Below are 21,074 nucleotides of genomic sequence, written 5' to 3' on the forward strand. Positions count from 1 at the left end.
TCCATCACAGTATAAAAATTCCTTGTATGCCATAATCGCTGTTGGTCGAAATTCAGTGCATGGTTTGGTAATACTGAGATGGATTTTAAGTAGATTTTTTTGGTTAAAAGAATAAAACCAGCGGTTACCATAATTGACAGAATCTGTTCTTTATTGTGTCGCAGTTCCAAAAGACGGCCTGAAAAGTCAAGCTTCATTTGACGAGATGCGGATGAATTATATCAAGGAGTTGAGACGAGTTATAGCAAGAAATGAAAATAACACCGGACAAAACTGGCAACGGTTTTGTCAGTTGACCAAAGTCCTAGACTGTATGCATGAGGTAAGTCAATGAACATTGTATGATTGTGACATTTCACAGTTCTCTTGATTTGTTATGGAGTTCGTGCCTCTTCCTCTGACCCTATACACCCTTTTGCACATAAAGATGGGGAATGGATCTTAAAGTTAAAAACTATGAATCCTCAAAATTATTGGCACGTCTGGTGTTAAAAGGATTTCTAGAAAAGTGGATTCAATATGAAATTAACTTTTACACAAATAAAAACGCTCTGACCTCAACACAAAATGTCTTTTTCAATATACTCTGCTGATTATTTTCAAATAAATTGACATTATTTCCTATTTTGAAAATGTTTCAGTTAAAAAGTATACATAAATGTACTGGAGTATTGAAGTGTTTCAGTCAGAAGAACCCACTATCAAGTCAGCACATTACAACTACAGACACATCATAATTACCCTGCTCAAAATCGCAGTGATCCACTACTAAAACTAGAATAAGCCAGCAGCAAGATTGAAATAGGCCATTTTGTACATCAGAAACCTTCCACTAAGTGTGTTTGTATGAAATCCTCCGGCCACCATTTTATCAAATCACTTGGTTATCAGTATTATGCAGTGTGATTTCAATTCAAAAATAATCTCAGTAGTTTCTAGTGTCTGTTAATAAATGTTATAATTAGCAATTCCCATTAACAGTAACAGCTTCTGCCACATGAGCTTCTGTAAGCTAATAGCAGGCAATGATGTGCGATGGCTGCCATTCCATAATGAATTAGGTTTTGATTTTTGTTGCTTTTCTTCCCTCTGGAATCAGTTAACACCCATTAATAACTTTTAATACAAGTTGTGAAGCTATGATATATCAAATGTTATTGTTTCTCCTGACCTTGTCAAATCTATAAATAGAAGAATCTAGGATGCATGTTTCTGGAATAGGAAATTAAAATACTTCTATTACCAAAATTCTACTGCTATATCTCCTAAATGAAACTGATTGGATTGTTCAGTTTCAAGCCCGATACTATAATTAAAAGTAGTTTTGTGTTTACAGTTTGAGACGGCTAAAGGTAACAAAACTGGGGCTAAAACATTTTCTTGTTACCTTATATAACTGTTTGGAAAAATCAACATAGTTTGTCGTAAGTGGACTCTGTTTACTGCCAGCATAGTGCCACCACACTGCTCTCTGCAGGAAAGTCAATGATGTAGCAGGGGGTAAAAGAGGAACCTTTTCCAAACAATTGACTGCAAAAGTCCAGATGTAATAATTTCCTCTGGATTTTTATGAAATATCTCACTTTAAGCAATTTGTGAATTCAAGAATTTATTCTGTGAAAGGAAGTGGGACTAAATTTCAGTCACATCTGTCTTTCTACTGTGACTTTTAGTTTTTTAGTTTTAGTTTTAGAGATAAAGCATAGAAACAGGCCCTTCAGCCCACCGAGTCTACACCCACCATCGATCACTCATTCGCATTAGGTCTATGTTATACCACATTTTCATCCGCTCTCAAATTATTTGGGTAATTTTACAGAAGCCAATTAACCTGCAAACACACCCGTCTTTGGGAGGTGAGCGGAGCACCCAGATGGAAATCCATGAGGTCACGGGGAGAACGTGCAAACTTCACACAGTCAGCATCTGAGGTCAGGATCGAACCCGGGTCTCTGATACTCTTGAGGCAGCAGTTCTACCAGCTGCACCACAGTGCCTCCCATAGTGTTCCTGGGTCCAGGAATTCTGCAGAACTTTTCCTATTATTCTGAGAAATCTCTGGTCCTGGATCTCTGGTACCCGATGTTTCCGTTGGGTTCTGCTAATTTCTTGATAGAAGCATCAAAATTGCTAAACTAAATTACAATTTCAGAACTGTAATTAATGACAAGCTCATCTTATGCTGTCCTTTAACATTGCTGATGCTCTTGAAACCATCTTGCATCTGAAATCCATTTTCTGGAGCTGAGTGTGACTGTAGGAATCTCTCCCTCTCTACTGCAGCAGATCATCTGTTGAACATGACTGGAACACACACGTGTACACAAAGTTTACAAACAAAAACAAATGTGCTGGAGTAACTCAGCCGGTCAGGCAGAATCTCTGGAGGAAGTCTCTTGAAGTCTGAAGAAGGGTCCCCTGTCCTTGGTGATGTTGTCTGACTGCTGAGTTACTCCAACACTTAGTGTGGGTTTTTTTGTAAACCAGCATTTACAATTCTTTGTGACTGCCCAAAATCCAAAAGGCAGGATTAGAAGGAATTTCCACATGGATTTTACGATTTCCTCCTGGACCTTCATCAGAAACATTGGAGAAATGACTCAACCAACTGAAAATCATTTGTTTATGGAAAAGTTCCTTCAGTAGTTTGGGGGAATCACAGAAGTTTTCCTTAATTAAAAATGAACTCACGCTCCAAATAGCTGCTGAGTGCAAACATAGTCGAACTGCAAGATGTGTCCCATTGAAGAATAGGATGATTGTATAGCCTTGAGTCATTGCACAGTGTCAATCGAATGCTGACACATAGGTGGAGGAGCAGTGAGACTGAGATTGTGTTCTGTGTCTCTGGTACATATTACATCTGATGTTTAAGGTTTCCCTGATGCAGTACAAAACCCAAGTGCTGAGTTGCTACATTTATTCCCTCTGACACAGTTTGAGGACAATATAATTAGCTTTCCACTCCAACTCTTGGATTTATATTTGTTAATTGAAACAAAATCTTGTAGATTGTGATTGTTAGACCTTCGGCTCATAAGAAACTGAGCAGAGGGTGAGAGAGCTCCAGGTGCGCTGTAACATGTCTGGCATGAGAGAAAAAGATCTGCATTTCCAGGAGTGGTAATTAAGGATTCACACAGCAGCCAACATCAAAATTGGCTGTGGTTTTGTCTTGTGAAAACATTATGATTTATTTGCAAAACTGAAGATGGAAGCTTTTTAGGTATGATATCAATTTTAAAATTGCCCAATGTCATTTACTGAAGTGCTGGGCTCTTTTTAGAGCAGTGTGATTTAACCATGCAGTTCGCCAGTAGCAGCCACCGTTAAGCTGTGTTGGGAGCAGATTAGCTGTATGATCTTTCAGTCTGCAAGGAGGGGAGTTGTGCAAACAAGAAGACAAGAGAAAAAATATCCTATGTAAAATTGGCATCTAAGGAAATAGATCGAGGGGCAAAGCTTCACCCGACATCAGCTAGCTTGCACCATTGGTGCCTTCCAGCCCAGTGACATGTATCAACATTGAAGTACTTTAAGGACCTGTCAGCCTAATGATGGAGGCCAGGAACCCTGCCCCATCCCCTCAAAAACACATTATCTAACCCCCTCCCCCCCACCACCTGGCCTTTCTTACACATTATCACCTCCTTTAATTTTTATTCTCCCAATACTGTTTATAGACCTTCCTGGAGGGACCCATTTCCAACACATCAACTGGGGCTACTGTACTGAAGCTTCCAAGTGCAGCCCATGGGCTTACTGTGAATCGAACTGTGTACTTCACTGTAGGAAGTAAAAATAATGTAGGAGTTACTAAGCACAATGGGATGGTGTGCTGAATGACCATTTGAGTGATTTACCTGGGATTTTTAGGCCAAGGCCAACAGGCAATTGTTAGCTTGCTTGTGAGGATTATGTCACATCTGTAGAAACATGTTTCTGACCAAGTACACATTCTTCCTTTACAGCTGGTCGGCGGGCTGCTCCAGTTCTGCTTCTACACGTTTGTGGAATCAAGAGCACTAAAGATTGAATTCCCAGACATGCTGGTGGAAATCATCAATGACCAGTTGCCGGAAGTCACAACGGGAATGACCAAATCCCTTCTTTTTCATAAGAAGTGATCCTCAAAGATGAACTTTGCCTTAAACTTTTCTCCTCATGTTTTGCTGGCTTTAAAAATTATTTTAGCAGGCTTGGTGTCCTGTATGTTGCTATACACTAAAGAAAAGCTTCATGAAGGTTTTGGAAGGACAAAAATATAGATATGTATCAGAGATGAAAAGGGATATATTCAAAGGTTAAAAGGAATTTGGAGAAAAGTATTTTTTGAAAGAAATATATTTTGGCAGGAAAAATTGTAATACGGTCTCTTTTTTCAAGGTAAAAATTTTGTAAAGTGCAATGTTTCTGCATGCATAAACATCTGACGTTTACAATGTATTTAAGAAAGGGAAAGTTGTGCCTTTTTAATATCATATCTAATTTAACCATTTTACAGCTCTTGCTGTAAATAAACCACAGATTTACTAGCCGAAATATATTAAATATTTCTTCTATTTTGTAATTAATTTACTGTTAACTAATTATTTTCTTCTTTGTCAATGGTGACTTTTGCTTTGTAACAATATTGTTTTTTGCTGCACCGTTAAGAAGCTTACCAGGTTCCAACTTTGTTGTTTTGTGCAGTAGCAATAGGGAACCAAGTACTGGATGAAATGGCAACACAATTCATATGCCTCACTTTTCTTATAACTTTCCAAACAAATATACTGAGTAGCTGGGCCCCGAGAATCATGTCTTTTCCAACCTTTTTAGAAGTCTAATAATTTTCTGTGCTTTGCTATATAGTTCTGTATATTATGCCATTGGAATCCTGATGTAGCACTTTTGGTAATTCATACACTGTACTTATCCAAATGATATGCAGAATTAAAAAAAAATAGTTCTAAATAAGTTGATTTATATTTCCTTGGAAGCACTTAAGCATCTACATTTGTGTCAGCAAAGAATATTAAAAATATGATGATTAAGTTACTAAGTTTATTTTCAATGACTTTGTCTTTGTTATTGAAACAGTTATGGGCATGGAGTTACTTCTAGTATACAGTAACTGCAACAAAAAAAACATTTATCCTTGTAGACACCACTTTCATGATGCCAGCTTGGGCACCTAAATACTTCCAAAGTAACCAAGCCCGGGTTGTACACAGCATTGCGGATTCAGTCATCCTTTAACACAATATATCAATTTGATAAAGGTGTTGAAACTCAATACAGAAGCTGCATATTACTTTAGTATTTAGAGCTTTAATTTTTGTTCTTACAGCAAGTGGATGAAGAAGCGTAATTGGTGAGCTATGTTCTGACCTTTGTTCACTCCAAGGAGATTTGAAGAGGAATTTGTAAACAGATCATGTGACTTTGTCAATATCTTGCCCAACATGATGCAGTATTGTGTAGGAAGGAACTGCAGATGCTGGTTTAAACTGAAGATAGATACAAAATACTGGAGTAACTCCAGCGGGACAGGCAGTATCTCTGGAGAGAATGAACGGGTGACGTTCCTGATCAAGACCCTTCAGACTGGAGTCAGAGTGCAGTCTGAGAAGGGTCTCAACCCGAAACGTCACCCCTTCCTTCTCTCCAGAGATGCTGAGTTTCTCCATCTTTTTGTGTCTATGATGCAGTATTAACGATTTATTCAAAAATTATAAAGCAAGGCCTTTGAGATGGTTCCACGTGGTAGGCAACTCTGGAAGCTTAGGATGCATGGAATCCAGGAAGACCTGGTGTGCCTCAGGGTCGGGTGCTAGGCCCATTGCTGTTTGTCATCTACATCAATAATTTGGATGAGAATGGACAAGCCATGGTTGGTAAGCTTGCAGATAACTAAAATAGGTGGTATTATAGACAGTGAAGATGGCTGGATGAGAACACACAGCAAGATTAGCAAGTTTGCAGATGATACAAAACTGGGTGGTTTTACAGATAGTGAAGATGGTTGTGAAAAATTGCAGCAGGATCTTGATCGATTGGCCAGGTGGGCTGAGGTATGGTTGATGGAATTTAATACAGAGAAATGTGAGGTGTTGTATTTTGGGAGGTCTAATATGGGCAGGAATACGCAGTGAAGGGTAGGGTTGTGAGTAGTGTTGGACAGCAGAGGGATCTAAGAGCGCAGGTGCATGGTTCCTTGAAGTGGAGTCGCAGGTAGATCGGGTGTCAAAAAGGCTTTTGGCACACTGGCCTTCATCAGACAGAGTATTGAGTATAGAAGTTGGGAGGTCATGTTGCAGTTGTATAAGACGTTGGTGAGGCTGCATTTAAAGTATTGTGTTCAGTTCTGGACACCATGTTATAGGAAAGATAGTGTCAAGCTGGAAAGGGTACAGGAAGATTTACGAGGATGTTGAGCTAAAGGGAGAGGTTGACTAGGCTGGGATCCTTGGAGCGCAGGAGGATGAGGGGTGATCTTAGAGAGGTGTACAAGATCATTAGAGGAATAGATCGGGTAGATGCTGAGTCTCTTGCCCAGAGTAGGTGAATCAAAGACTGGAGGACATAGGTTTAAGGTGAAGGAGAAAAGATTTAATTGGAATCTGAGGTGTAACGTTTTCATACAAAGGTGGTGGGTGTGGAACAAGCTGCCAGAGGAGGTAGTTGAGGCAGGGTCTATCCGAGCATTTAAGAAACAGACAGGTACATAGATAGGACAGGTTTGTAAGGATATGGACCAAATGCAGGCAGATGGGACCAGTGTAGCTGGGACATGTGGGCAAGTTGGACCAAAAGGCCTGTTTCTACACAGTATCACTCTATGACTCTTTTCATGATTACAGCAGGATTTTGACCAGCCCAGCAAGTGGGTCGAGGAATAGCAAAGAAAGTCGTATTCAGATAAGTGTGAGATGTTGCATTTTAGGAAATCAAACAAGGACAAGACCTTCGCAATGAATGGTAGTGCCCAAGGGAGTCTAGTAGAATAGAGGGATTTGGTACTACAAGTACATAGTTACCTGAAAATGGTGTCATGGGTTGATAGGGTGGGGAAGAAGGCTGATGGCAAAGGGTCTATAACTCTCAAAGCACCAAAAATGTGTTTAATCTTTCAGAGTGCAAGTACAATGAATGCCTGTAACAGGAGCCATTAGGGGAAAAAAGTCTTGCTTGGAGTTCCCTTTAGATGAGAGGTGGATGCAAAGCCAAGCAAACACATCAGATGCTATGGGATGAAGCAGGCGCCTCCTCCCCCCCCCCCCCCTCCCCCACCCCACAATGGTAATAGACATACCCCTGTTCAAAAGGTCGTAAAGGATAGTAGAATTAGGCCATTCGGCCCATCAAGTTACGCCATTCAATCACGGCTGATCTATCTCCCTCCTACCCCCATTCTCCTGCCTTCTCCCCATAACCTCGGACACCTGTACTAATCAATCAATCTCTGCCTTAAAAATATCCACTGACTTGGCCTCCACAGCCTTCTGTGGCAAAGAATTCCACAGATTCACCACCCTTTGACTAAATACATTTCTCCACCTTCTTAAAAGAACATCCTTTAATTCTGAGGCTATGGCTTCTACTCCTAAACTTTCCCACTAATGGAAACAACCTCTCCACATCCACTCTATCCAAGCCTTTCACTATTCTGGTCCAACTCCACCCGACCCAAAAGATAGGTCCAGACAAGCAATCCCCTCACCCCTGAGTTGTGCGTCAGCCACATTAAATACTCGGTTGCTTCTAATCAACGTTCTGATGTTGCAACTGCAGGTGTCTGGAGGCAGATTTAAATCATGATAATTATCATTTAACCACAGAATTATGTGCTGAAACCAACCTTTGAAACATGTCTTATTAGCATAGAAACTACTTAGCATCTGTTCTCACCCTTTCATCACAAAAACCTGTGAACAGATTTGCTCCTTGGTCAATCAGAGACAGTTTGCTTCAGAACAACACTGTTAGGGCTTCCCTCCTTTCCTGCACCTCCTGGTAAATTGGAACAGAGATGCCGCAGTTTGAAGAATTTCTTCCTCCTCTACTGATTGCCCACCACTCGCAACCCTCACTGGAAACATAGTAGTTGAAGAGATCACCAGCAGGAACATTCAACTCTACTGAAGGGCCTGAAAGGCTAAATAGATCCTCTTCCGGGATAGCAGTCACACTCCACGGCATCTTTCAACTTTCAAGTCAAGAGTTTCTGAAAAGTCTGATCTTGGCCTGATAAATATTAAATATAAATTATTATATAAACATATGTGGAGTATGTCCCAGTCAAAAGCATTTTTACAATTCCTCTTTCATGGAAACTAGTAAAATGGCACAGGGAAATGAAAGTTACTATTGGGATTCCTGCCAAAGATACGAGATACTAACTTACTTTCCGTCTGAAATCTCCGATCATGCGTGAAGTGAAAGCATTGGTTTATGAATATCTTTACGATAGTTTGGCTCTTTTCTTCTTTGTGTATTTTCAGCGATGCTGGCTCTGCACGACATGAGCTGAAAAATGTTCACAACTAGTGATCCAGCTCAAAGATCTGCAATAACCACAAGGACGAAATAGCTGCATCTTGGGATTTTTTTGAGAGAAAGTGCTCCGAGTACCACACAAGCTTACATGTATCGTTCAAAACCTGATTTTAATATGATCATCAAAGCAGAATGACAGAGAAATGGATCCAAACACAAAGACACTGTTTCCTCAGCCGTTCTCAGGCAGTTCTGGTAGCTGCTTTAGGAAACTTTTTCAGTGTTTTTTCTATCAATCTGCAGCTTATTTTGTAATACCGCTGTGTTTATCAGACTTTGTTGCGACTAATATTTTGTTCTTCTCTAATCTTTGCTGCATGAGAGTTAGCCTAGACTTCTGTTATGGGGTCGAGATTTGAAACCACAAACAACCATTGGAGTCTGAAATGGGACTGCTACTAATTATTTAAGTCAGTGATATTATGGTTTGCTTCGTGTGGGTTTGCAGAGAATGTTTCTACTTGTGAGCAGATCTAATGGACATAAATCCATGATAGTCACCAAAATTCCAACAGGGAATTGAATAATGCCTTTTCTCAGAATAGTTAAAAAGAGGAATATAATTCGACAGGCCAAGATGAAGCAAATCAGGACAGATGTGTGACACAGGCTGTTTGGACCGCTCTGAAGAGTGTCTGAAGTGTAGAACATGCAATGCAGTTCAGCACAATTTTTAATGTGATGAAATTACAAAACAAGAGGAAAATTCACCCAAACATATTGGAGAGAATCAGTGACCACCTTTCTAAGGACAAAGTGGTGCAGAATTTAAACTAGAGGAGCAGGGGTGGGGGGGGGGGGGGGGGGGGTAACGACAACGACTGGAGCAGTAAGTTAGAAATTGGAAGAAGTGATAGGAAGGTAGAGGTTAGGAAAAGTACATTTCAAAGTAAGGACAGGCAGGAAGAGGTGAAGAAATGTGCTGAAACTGATGGGCTAAAGTTATTTCAATCTAAGTATTGTGGAGAATTTCCTACATTGACGAGTGGTGCCTGGGTTAAGAAGGTACTGGTACAGATTGGATAGAGGTACAGTTAACTTTGTTAGTGGTCTTCAGTTCTCCAGTGAGGATGGTGTTTTTTTCCTTTAGCTTGCATGCAGTGCTCTCAGCATTTCTTGATATCATATCGCATGAACAGAATTAACTGAAGACATGCTCCGATGAGATGGATATCCAAGAAGAAAGTAGAGAAGGATGATCCACTCAGCAGAGAAGGATGAATAGCATTTCCTAAGCACTCACATGCTGTTAATGGGAAAGATTTTGGAGCCCCCACCTCCTGTTTGCTCTTTAATAGTCCAACACCATTCACAATTAGATGCACTGTCTGTAGATTGCTTTGATCCATCGAAGATGACAGCACTTATCTCTGTCCATTGCACACTGTTTAGCATGTACTTAGTTTCATTAGTTTTCTCCAAACATGCTCTTCTGTGCTCCTCATTCAACCAAGATGAACCATCTCCTGGCTTGATGATGACAATATAATGAAGGATGGAATGCCAGATCACAAATTTACAGATTCTGGCCGGGGTGTCTGCTGATAGACAGCACCTTATGGCTGTCCAGTTCTGTGCTGCCAATCCCATTTTGTGCATCAGTAGCGCTATTTGGAAGGATTACGCTCTTCTGAATCATTGTATCAACTCCTAAAAAGTCGATCCTAGCAATGGAAGGGGTTCTTGTCTCAAGTTTGAGCTGGTGCAGGAATGCTTATCAAAGGAAATTTAAAATATTTGAAATCCTGTACATCTGAAGCAATGATTGGGGAATTAGGGAACTCTATATTCTGCTTTACTGATCAAAAGTGAGCAGAAGGCTTCAAAATATTCTATTATCACAGCCCAGTGACAGTTGCTGTCAGCGGCATGGTGGCACATTGGGTGAGTTGCTCCCTTACAGTGCTTGCAGCGCCGAGGACCTGGGTTCGATCCCGACAATGGGTGCTGTCTGTATGGAGTTTGTACGTTCTCCCCGTGACCACGTAGGGTTTCTCAGAGATCTTCGGTTTCCTCCCACACTCCAAAGATGCACAGGTTTGTAGGTTAATTTGCTTGATATAAATGTAAATTGTCCCTCACATGTGTAGGATAGTGTTACTGTGCGGGGATCGCTGGTTGGTGCAGACTCGGTGGGCCGAAGGGCCTGTTTCTGCGCTGTATCTTTAAACAAAACAGTATAGCTTTGTCACAATGCTCTCTTGGTCGATCAAGCAACAAAATGTAGAGCGGCCTCCCCAATATTCTCTGGACTCACTATATAAATTAAGCTTTAATTCATTGAAACTCAATTCCTTGACAAAGCTTTATTGATGTTAATTTTAGTCTAATTACTTTGACATTGTAAGTGCCTTAAGACATTTACCTATACTAAAGAAATGCTTTTTTTTCTCACAGCAGATGTTGTGTGGCAAAGCATTCTATTTATTTTGCTTTTGGCTGTTCTGCAAGGACTAAGCTCATTGAGTGTAGAATCCATCATCCCTTTTAATTCCCTTCCACTTTGCTTCAGCTGGTTCAATGGCAATAAATAAATTGTGCTTCAATTTCTCCCTCATTCTGATGTGAAGTACTTGCAACTACTTGTATTTTAGAACATCTGTTAAAAAACCTAGCTCTTGATTGACTGGTTTGTTGTGCTTTGCTGTCCCCTCCCTGGGTTTGACATCACAGGAATTTTGCCGAGAGCAAGGCATTATCGGTGGATTCAAAAGATGTTGATTTTTGTCCCATTTTCTTTCCTCTCATTGCTGTTAACTCCTTGCTGATGTTTGGTTCCACACAAACACTGCTACCTTTTGAAGTGAATCTTCCTTAAACGATGACTGTGTTCTTTTGTTGCAGGAAGATGACAGGCATGTCAGATTGCAGTTTGACCCTATCACTTCTTATACCCCTCTTGAATGGAGAGACATAAGGAGCAAGGATTTGGTTTCACCAACATTTTATTAACATGGACACTGGGTAAAATGACAATGCCTCCAAATCATCTGTGACTGGAAAACACCAACATATTGTTCGTATTTTATACACTGAAAAGGCAATCCTACCGTTCCAATGAAAGGCACGCAGGAAATTATAATCCTCAATTTTTAATAATGAGAAATATCATTTATTTTTCATCAACTAGAAGATATCCATTTAAAATCTCTAGTTGAAATAAGATAATAAAATATTTTATGAAATAAAAGATCCAGTAAAACTTTATGGTCCATTAACTTCAATAATGAAATCTCAAAACTATGGCAGTGATTTTTATTCTCTCTTAGTTACAGAATATTCCTCAGATTTTTTTAAGGCTTTAGGTCTGTGACAATGCTGACCATTCTTGTACACAACTATTAAAACTTAAACAATTCTCAAGTATAAACAAAGTCTTAAACTAAATATAGTTCAAATTTTCTCAAGTTAAAATTAACAGAAATATACAAACAAGAAATTTATAACAGTTTGTTATCATTTGAATGGAATTGTCCTATTAATAAAACCTAAATGATATATTCATTAACATCTTATAAAAATGCTGTAATCAGATCTGTTAGTTTTAAAGATTCATATTTATCCAATTACTTCATAGGTTTCACAAATATACATCAATATATTTAAAAAAACATTTCCACTGTTTCTTAAAATTGAAACAGCCTAACGTTAGACATGGTCGGCAATGCAAAAGTCCGAAGTGCATAGAAATAACTCTGTCTACTCACCCATCTTTTGGTGCGTTCACTTATTTATGTGCTTGAAGCACAGTGAAAGTCCATGTGGAATCAAATTTTGACAACAGAATAGATATTGGAACTCATGTCTACAAAGCTATCATTTGGCGTTTGTTTATTGCAATACCATTTCCTAACGCTGCCCCCAGCTGCTAAATCCTATGATAAAAGGTCTGATAATTAAAATAGCATGCCAAAGTAACAGCAGCACTTTAGCTAATATTGAATTTTAAAAACACAAATTTTAACAGATGCTCAAGGTTGGTTATATTAATATGCAAATCAGCATTTGCCTTTGTTTCAATTCTAAGAACCACTGTAGGAACAGCAATGATTCTGTCTTGTCAAGGGTGCCCATGGATACCATGAAAAGTTTTTCTTACAATTTTCAAATGTTCATTGCTACAGGTATTCAACATAATTTTGTGGAATGAGCCCAGTCTTGCCATCGAGGGTTCCTTCCAACCAGCCAGGTTCCCGTGAAGTGTGAACTGAGGATTAAACAAATAAAGAACAATGTATTTCACTCGATATAATTTGTTTTTAGATTGTGTATACAGCAGATCTGTCTGCAATGGGTTACAACAGCACATGGATCAGCTGATGACAACACTGCCACCAGAAATCATCTGGAACAGTTCTACTTTGAAAGCATGTGATTAGTCCATGTCACAGTTAAACCACAGTGAAAATGCAATCCAGAATTCGACTTTGGAACATGAAAGGTTACTTCAACTGAATCGTTGGCTTTTTTTCTCAAATTGATTGGGGCATGGAATAAATGCAGATTCATTGGATGAAGCTCACATTGTTATGGAAGAATTCTTTTTCAGAAACCCCTAACTATCTAAATCTAGACACTGGTAGATCACTTAATGAAGTAAATGCAAACTTACTTCAAAAAATTGAAATTACCATGATGTAAACCTGAACAGAATGGTCTTAATTAACATCAACTTTAAACAAATGCTATAACTTTGGTAACATCAAAGCAGTCCCAGCAAAAAGAACCCACATTCCATTGTTACAAACCTCATTATTGTTCAATCTTGGAAACTGATTAAGACATTTACCAATGGCAACTGGATACCCTGCTTGAACTAGAACACTGCAAAAACGAGATGCAGTGGTTAACACCCCAGCCCCAACTTAAGAAATGAGAACAATCTAAGGTGATAGGTCATGTCTTTACTCACTGCCGGGATGACCAAGTTCTTGTTTCACAAAATCAACTAGTGCCCTTCACGATAATTACTGCAATCAGCCTGAATGGAAATAACCTCCATGCTCAATAAATCAGTCTACATGAGCTGGTAATTATCCAAAGAGCTTGAAAGGTACATTCCTGAACATTACAAATTACCCTGAATATACCCAAAAAGCATCAAAATGGATAAACTGTGCGCTGTTCACATGTTGCTACATTAAATAAGGTACTATTGCCTGTTATTGAAGTGATACATTGACAATTCCCAGAATTAATATTTTAGGAGAGAAGAATTGCAACGTGGCTGGTTAAAAGCTCAACAAAAACTAAATAGACTATCTAATCTAATTTATTTTGAGTGGAAGTCAAATTTTGATCAATGATATGAATGAGAGAACCAAGCTCTTATTTGGCTGGGAAAGGTATAGCGTCTCAGTCATACAGTTCAGAAAAGGGCCCTTCGGCCCAACTCATCCTTGCTGACCACAATCACCCATCTGAGTTAGTCCCATGTAGCCATGTTTGGCCCACATTCCGCTAAACCTTTCTTATTCATGTAACTGCACAAATGTCTTTTCAATGTCGTTATTGTATCTGCCTCAACTACTTCCTCTGGCTGTTCATTCCATATAGCTACCATCCTTTTGGTGAAAATGTTTCCTCTCAGGTTCCTATTAAAATCTTTATCTTCTCACCTTAAATTTGTGTCTTATAGTTATTGATTCCCATGCTCTGGGAAAAACATGGTGCATTCAACCTCGATAATATCACCCCTCAGCCTCCTGCAATCCGAGGAACAAAAAGTCCCAGCCTGCCCAACCACCCCCTATAACTCACGTAACAATTAAACACCTGACCAACGTCTTGTACAAATGAAACATAACGTCCCAAAGTGTATACTCAATTCCCTGACTAATGAAGGCCAACTTGCCGAACGCCTTCACTATCCTATCCTATGTACCTGTACTCCTGGATTCCTCTGCACTACAACATTTCCCAGCGCCGTTCACTGTGAACAGGCATGTGAGTGAGATTTTAAAAAAGAGGAAAAAAGCTGAGCGCTTGCGCGAGGTGTACGGTGGGGATCAAAATATCGGAATTTTTTTGAAAACTTACACACCAAATTACCAGTTTCAAGCCTCTTTTAGTGCATTTCAAAGTAAAAACTGCCATTACAAAATAATGTGAATATGTCACTGTATACCAAATAACATTTTAAAGTAAATTCGCACAATAATTGATAATCAGCGCAAAATGGTGGTAATTGGCTTTTCTGCTGTGTTTTATATTTTTACCCATCTTAATTAATTTAGTTATATAATCTTGCACTTAAATTTAACATTTACTCATTACAGTTCCACCACTGATTTTCTGGCACTCTTGGTTCCAGAGTTTTACTGGTTTATCCAGCCGGCCATGGAAGTTGGCTATGGGGATAGATGTGCTGGCTCCACCTGGGCTGGAGTACCAGAGCCCCGGCTGTAGGTCGCAAATTCAACCCACTGATCGGCCATGGAAGTCCCGATGAGGTCGAGATTGGCTCCCTTGTCCAGCCTAGGTGCCACATTTTCGGGGAGACTTCCAGGGCGCGGGGGATTTCTCGCGGAACCCTAGTGTTCATTATAAGTCTATACATCGTTTATTTTCTTTTTTTCCCCAACCGATTTCTCTGTTGGTAAACACAATTTGGCGAAGTAAAAAATGCGGAAATCAGGCAAAAAGCGCGGAAAATGGATTTTAAAAAGGCAGAAACGTGGAAAATTCACATGCCTGCGTGAAGGACTTACCCTGGTTTGACATCCCAAAAAGCAACACCTCACACTTATATGAATCAAACTCCATTAACGTTCCGCTGTAATTATTGATAACCATTTTCAGTATCACCTACAATCTACAGTATCACCTATTTTAGTGTCATCTGCAAATGTACTAATTTTGCCTAATATAGATGACAAACAGCAGTGGGCCCAGCACCAATCCTTAAAGCATATACGAGTCACAAGCCTCCAATCCAAAAAGCAACTTTCCACTGCCCACCTTTGTTTCCTCCCATGAAACCAATTCTGCATCCACTTAGTTCGCTCTTCTTAGATCCCTGTACAATATCTTCAGGGTGAAATTTGTAAGAGCAGACAACCATTCCCTTCCATAATCATGCAATACTATACTTATGTGCTAAAGGTGCAGTGGGGTTCCTTATCACTACTCAAGATGGCTTAACTCCAAGTGTGTGGAGGATGTTAAACCAAGAAAATAAATTATATGTCTGGTATGTAAAGAGAAAATTTGGACTTACAAGCAAGAAAGCACAAGCCAAGGTCTCTGATCAAACTCACCATTTTCAAATATTTCTCCCACTTTAAAGGATAACTCAGAGATATGCTCAGCCTCACAAGAATAGACGGCCTTGGCTTTAAGGTTTGGAACCCTGAAAAAAAAGTAAAGCAGGTTATCGCTGCGTTGCAGGGAACTCAAGTACCAAAAACCTACCAACAATTTGATGACCTATGACTATAAAAATACAAATATGATAAGTGTAGAATCAATCACAGCCTTTAAGAACAAACCAAAAAAAGAACATATTCTATACCAGTTATTAAAGTGAATTCTGACAATGCCAGCTTGAATTATGTAACATCTAATTTACAGGCAACAAATACAGCACAAGGATTTATTGCACTGGTTAACCAATTCTCTACAGAGTATAGTTCAAGGTCAGAAGCAGATCAACAAGCTCCATTTGCCTTGATACATGGCTTAATTTTTGTACATAACATGACCAATAATTTGGTTCAAGAAATGCACTTCTTTAAAAATATATATTCGTTAAAAAAGAAGTTAAATGCTGGAATTCAACAATCCAAAGAGTTATCATAGTGAGAAACAGGTTAGAGCTAGGTTATTCTTATATAAGAATTGCAAGGAAATTCAACTAAATGACATGAAAAATCTTACATATTTCACAAAATGCTGGAGTAACTCAGCAGGTCAGGCAGCATTTCAGGAGAGAAGGAATGGGTGACGTTCAAGGTCTAGACATTAAGGACCCTAAACATTAAAGGATTATCCTTCAGATATCAAAATTTGCAAAGACACTTGCCCCGAGGGAAGTGCTGAGGTTTGGTCAAAACTCCTATTTCTGCCTTTTCCTGAGCCATCCACATATTCTGGGAAATAAAGACAGATCCATGGAGGTGTCGGGGGGGCATGGCTCTGGTGTTCTTCAACACAGACTCTATACTGAGGGAGAGTGAAGAAAATTCCCAATTACTACTTACTAAACTCACCCACCACCCTCAACTGAAGAATCAGTGCACCTTCATGCCAAACTCTACTTGAAGAACTGAGGAGAGCCGAGCACAAAGCCTACCCTGGATATGAAGGGTCAATGTTCGCTATGAACGTCTGATCAAAGCTGCGCTCAAATACAGCTAAAGACTGTATTCAAATCACATGTGCATCATTTTTTTTCACTGTAAATAGAGATTCCCAATCTATGGAAGACAAGTTGTAACCTGATTCTCCACTATAACAATGGTGTCTTTCATTGACTCAATTAAATTCTAGAGAAGAACTCTGCTCAGAAAAGGACAGGAAGGCCCTTCAGAGGGTCATCACGACGGCCCAGAAGATCATCGGCTGCTCACTGCCCTCCCTGGAGCACCTGTTCAGCCTACGCTGCCTCAGTAGAGCAGGCAAAATAATAAAAGATCCATCCCACCCCGGCCACCGTCTGTTTGTTCATCTGCCCTCTGGTCGACGTCTCAGGTCGATCAAATCCCGAACAAACAGACTTAAGAACAGTTTTTACCCCAGGGCCATACGAGAACTGAACACTACCTTTGCACTAGGCAACACCGTTAAAAAATCTTGTACTTAATATAATTGTATTTATATGTATTTATTTGTTTTTGCATTTATTGCATATATGGTTGTACGCACCGTCAGGATTGGCTATTTTTTAATTTCGTTGTACTCGTTGCAATGACAATAAATGAATATTATTATTATTATTATTATTATTATTATTATTATCTTAGCATACAGACTCAAACTGTCTAGCTTTTCTTAATAAGATAGAGCTAGATGGAGCTCTGGGGCTAGTGGAATCAAGGGATATGGGGAGAAGTTGGGCACAGGTCAGTAATTGGGAATGATCAGCTATGATAACAATGAATGGCGGTGCTAGCTCGAAGGGCCGAATGGCCTCCTCCTGCACCTATTTTCTATGTTTCTACGTATCTATGAAGGAATCAAAGAACTTTGATGCATTCAGCAGAGTACTTTTCAAATCTGGTTCTAAATGCCAGAGTATTTTTTCTTTGAACTGTTTTAACAATGCTCACAGAGTAATAACAATAAATAAATCCAAATCTTTGTGCTTGTTACACTGAACTCAATAGAATCTGGCTCACAACTAAAAAGATTATCAATTAAATCTGTCCATTGTCCAAGTGACGCCATGCATAAGGAAGCAATCTTCTTCCCACTGCCAACCAGTTAACACAAACCAAAAGTGCTTTCCATACCCAGATGGAAATTCTTCACTTGTGGGAGTCACACTTGGAAACTGTAAAGACGGCACTGATTGCGATGTTGTTGAGAGATTGAACCAGGAAACCATTGGTGCAGTTGAGCTGGTGACACAGAAAACAAAGTAATTACATATTATTTGGGTCAAACAAATAGAAAGAGCATTGTTAAAATTAATGTGCATTTCTACATTCATTCCAGTATTTAATAACCATAGCTCTAAAATCACCATCAGTCGACACAGTGTATACAGAATTTCAAACCACACTAGATAAAATCAAGCCAGCAAAAATGAATTAAAGGGGCAGTAGCAGTACATATCTTAAATTAGCTAAGAAAACAGGTAGTCACAGTGAATGATTGTTTTTCAGGTTGGAACCTAGTGCACAGTGGGGTTCTCTAGGGGTTGGTATTTTCATGACACACAATAATAGCATGGACTGGAATATACAAAACACAATTTAATTTTTTTCTAATGATACTAAACTTGGAAGCGTGGCCAGAAGAAAGAGAATAGTCATAGACCTCAGGAGAACAGAGACAGACTGCTAGAATGTGCAGACATATGAGAAATTAAATTTAATATAAAGTAAATCAGTGAAGCATTTTGGGAGAAAGAACAAAAGGCAATATAATCCAAAGCATGTATAAAAACAGAGAGAAACAGAGTTGCATGTGTGTTCAAATCCATGAAGATGCCAAAGGTGGTTAAGAAAACAATATAAAAAAATCCCACAGTAAATCTGGGGCTTTATAAATAGAAGCAGAGGAGTTTTAAATCAAGGAGGGTTTGTTTTAACTGGAGTAAAACACTGGCTATGCCACAATTGAAGGACTTCTTCTTTTGTGTCCATCATTTGAATGTTATATTACTGTCACTATATCCAGTTGAGTACATCATACTTTAGGGATACAAAGGTCCTAGAAAGTGGACACGAAAAATGTACTCGAATGATTCCAGAGATAATTCATTTCTATTTCAACAAAGTGAATAAACTGTCAATGCAAGAAAATCGAAAGAAAAGTTTATGAAAACATTCACGAATCTCAGAGTATCACGGCAAAGAGTGAAACTTTGCACTGGTAGCAGGGTCAAGAACCAAGAAAACAGACTTAATTGGCAAAGAACTGAAGGTGATATGTGGAAAAACTCCCTTTATTCAAATGAGTAGTTATGATCTGGAAATTAGATCGTGAAAATAAATTAAATCATTGTTTTCAGAGTTGGACAAGTAATAAAAATAAATATTTTGCAGGGCAAATGGGGGAAAAAACAGTAGAATGAGATTTATTGAACTTTTATTTCCTCCAAAAGGTGGCATTGGCTCAATGAACCTCCTTTTGCAATGTTGCAATTTGATGATCTAGTATTAAATCATCAAAGGAAGGGACAGAAGTCTCTCTGAGAAGTTATACTGTGTAGACTAGAATGAGTACACTCCCATCTCACTCATGACTGAAAGAAATAACAAAATTGCAGCACATTAACGCATAACTGGAAAATAAGTCTTAATTCTTTTAAACCTCTCAAATCTAAATGCAACTTCATGAAAATGGTTGGAAACGGCTCCAAAAATCACTAGTATGGTAAAAGAAAACAGCAAATTATAGCTGCACCAGCGATTACCTGAAACATTACCATTCACACCATCCAAAACAGCTGAATACCAATTACTTTATAAATAATATATGTATTTTTTAAAAGTGGTCATCAAATCTTTGCTCTGAAAGTTTCTTTAGAAGTGTCTTTTGTTGACTCCATTCCTATTAAATGGCATTATTTTCATACAAACATTGATCACAAAACTGTGTAAACAAGGAACTGCAGATGCTAGTTGATACACAAATGGACACAAAGTGCTAGAGTAGAGTGCTAGAGCAGCATCTCTGGAGAACATGGTTAGAAGGTTTCGGATCGAGACCCTTCTTCAGACTAAATGTTGCGGGGAGAAGAAACCGACAAGAGGCAGGACAACATGTGGCAGGTAATAGGAGGGTGCAGGCGAGGGGAGTGTTTGATAGGCAGATGGTTGGAACAAAAGCCAGAGATAAAAGCAGATGTTGCGAAGCTAGAGGGAGGGAAGTAGCTGAAGGGGAGGGAAGAAATAGGTGAGAGTCCAGGCAAGCACAGAGAAGGAGATGAGGAGGGAGCCAAAAGAAAAAGGAAGGGGAGGTGTGGGAGGTTTAGTTGGAGGCTATCTAAAATTGGAGAATTCAACGTATACAGAGCAGGTATAAGGACCTCCTCCTTCACTTCCATCCAGGGACCCCAACAATTCATTCAGCTGCATCAGAGGATCACTTGCATCTCCTCTACTCTCATCTACTGCATCCCGTGTTCCCGATGTGGCCCCCTGCACATCGGCGAGACCAACATAAACTTGGCGGCCTTTGCGCCAAACACTTGTGTAGTCTGCCAAGGTCTATTGGATCTCCCGGTTGTTAATCATTTTAACTCCCTTTCAAAACAAACTACTCTGTTCTGGGCCTTCTCCATTGCCAGAGCGAGGTCAAACATAAACTGGTAAAACAGTACCTCATATTCTGCTTAGGTAGCATACAACCCAATGGCATGAACATTGATTCCACAAATCTTACATAACCTCCTACTAAGCCCCCCTTTCTCCACCACACCGCCCCCTTTTCCTCCCTTCCAACTCTTCAAACATGTCTCATACCTTTTGCTTTTATCTTTGCCCTTTATTCCAACCATCTACCCGGCATAAACCTCCCCCTCGCCTTAGGCCACCTATTATATTTTGTCCTGCCTCTCCTCTCTTTGAGCTTTCTTCTCCACAACTACAATCAATTTGAAGAAGGGTCTTGACCCGAAACATTACCTATTCATGTTCTCCAGAGATGCTGCCTGACCTGCTGAGTTACTCCAGCACTTAGTGTCCTTTTGTGGCTCTCAAAACATTATCATCTTATTAACACAAACCAGAACTATGGTCCAAATTTTGTTGGTAAGTACTGGAGCAGAATTAGCCCATTCGGTCCTCAAGTCTACCTCGCCATTCAATCATGGTTGATCTATCTTTCCCTCTCAACCTCATTCTCCTGCCTTCTCCTTTTCC

At 39.4% G+C, this 21,074-nt stretch overlaps 2 protein-coding genes across 2 annotated transcripts in view; one reads left to right on the forward strand and one right to left on the reverse strand.

Moving 5' to 3' along the window:
- nr3c2 (nuclear receptor subfamily 3, group C, member 2) overlaps positions 1 to 5,008 on the forward strand; it is a 260,093-nt gene extending 255,085 nt beyond the window's left edge. Inside the window, exons 8-9 of the mRNA XM_078406024.1 lie at positions 165 to 322; positions 3,972 to 5,008. Of these exons, the coding sequence (XP_078262150.1) occupies positions 165 to 322; positions 3,972 to 4,127 (314 nt within the window). The 3' untranslated portion in view covers positions 4,128 to 5,008. The remainder of the gene's footprint in view (positions 1 to 164; positions 323 to 3,971) is intronic.
- Positions 5,009 to 11,562: 6,554 nt separating this feature from the next.
- The window catches only part of arhgap10 (Rho GTPase activating protein 10), a 139,629-nt gene continuing 130,117 nt past the window's right edge, over positions 11,563 to 21,074 (reverse strand). Inside the window, exons 21-23 of the mRNA XM_078412329.1 lie at positions 17,994 to 18,101; positions 15,801 to 15,892; positions 11,563 to 12,748 (exon numbers count right to left, since the gene is read on the reverse strand). Coding sequence (XP_078268455.1) covers positions 12,660 to 12,748; positions 15,801 to 15,892; positions 17,994 to 18,101 — 289 coding nt within the window. The 3' untranslated portion in view covers positions 11,563 to 12,659. The remainder of the gene's footprint in view (positions 12,749 to 15,800; positions 15,893 to 17,993; positions 18,102 to 21,074) is intronic.

Source organism: Rhinoraja longicauda, chromosome 1, assembly GCF_053455715.1.
Source record: "Rhinoraja longicauda isolate Sanriku21f chromosome 1, sRhiLon1.1, whole genome shotgun sequence".
NCBI lineage: Eukaryota > Metazoa > Chordata > Chondrichthyes > Rajiformes > Arhynchobatidae > Rhinoraja > Rhinoraja longicauda.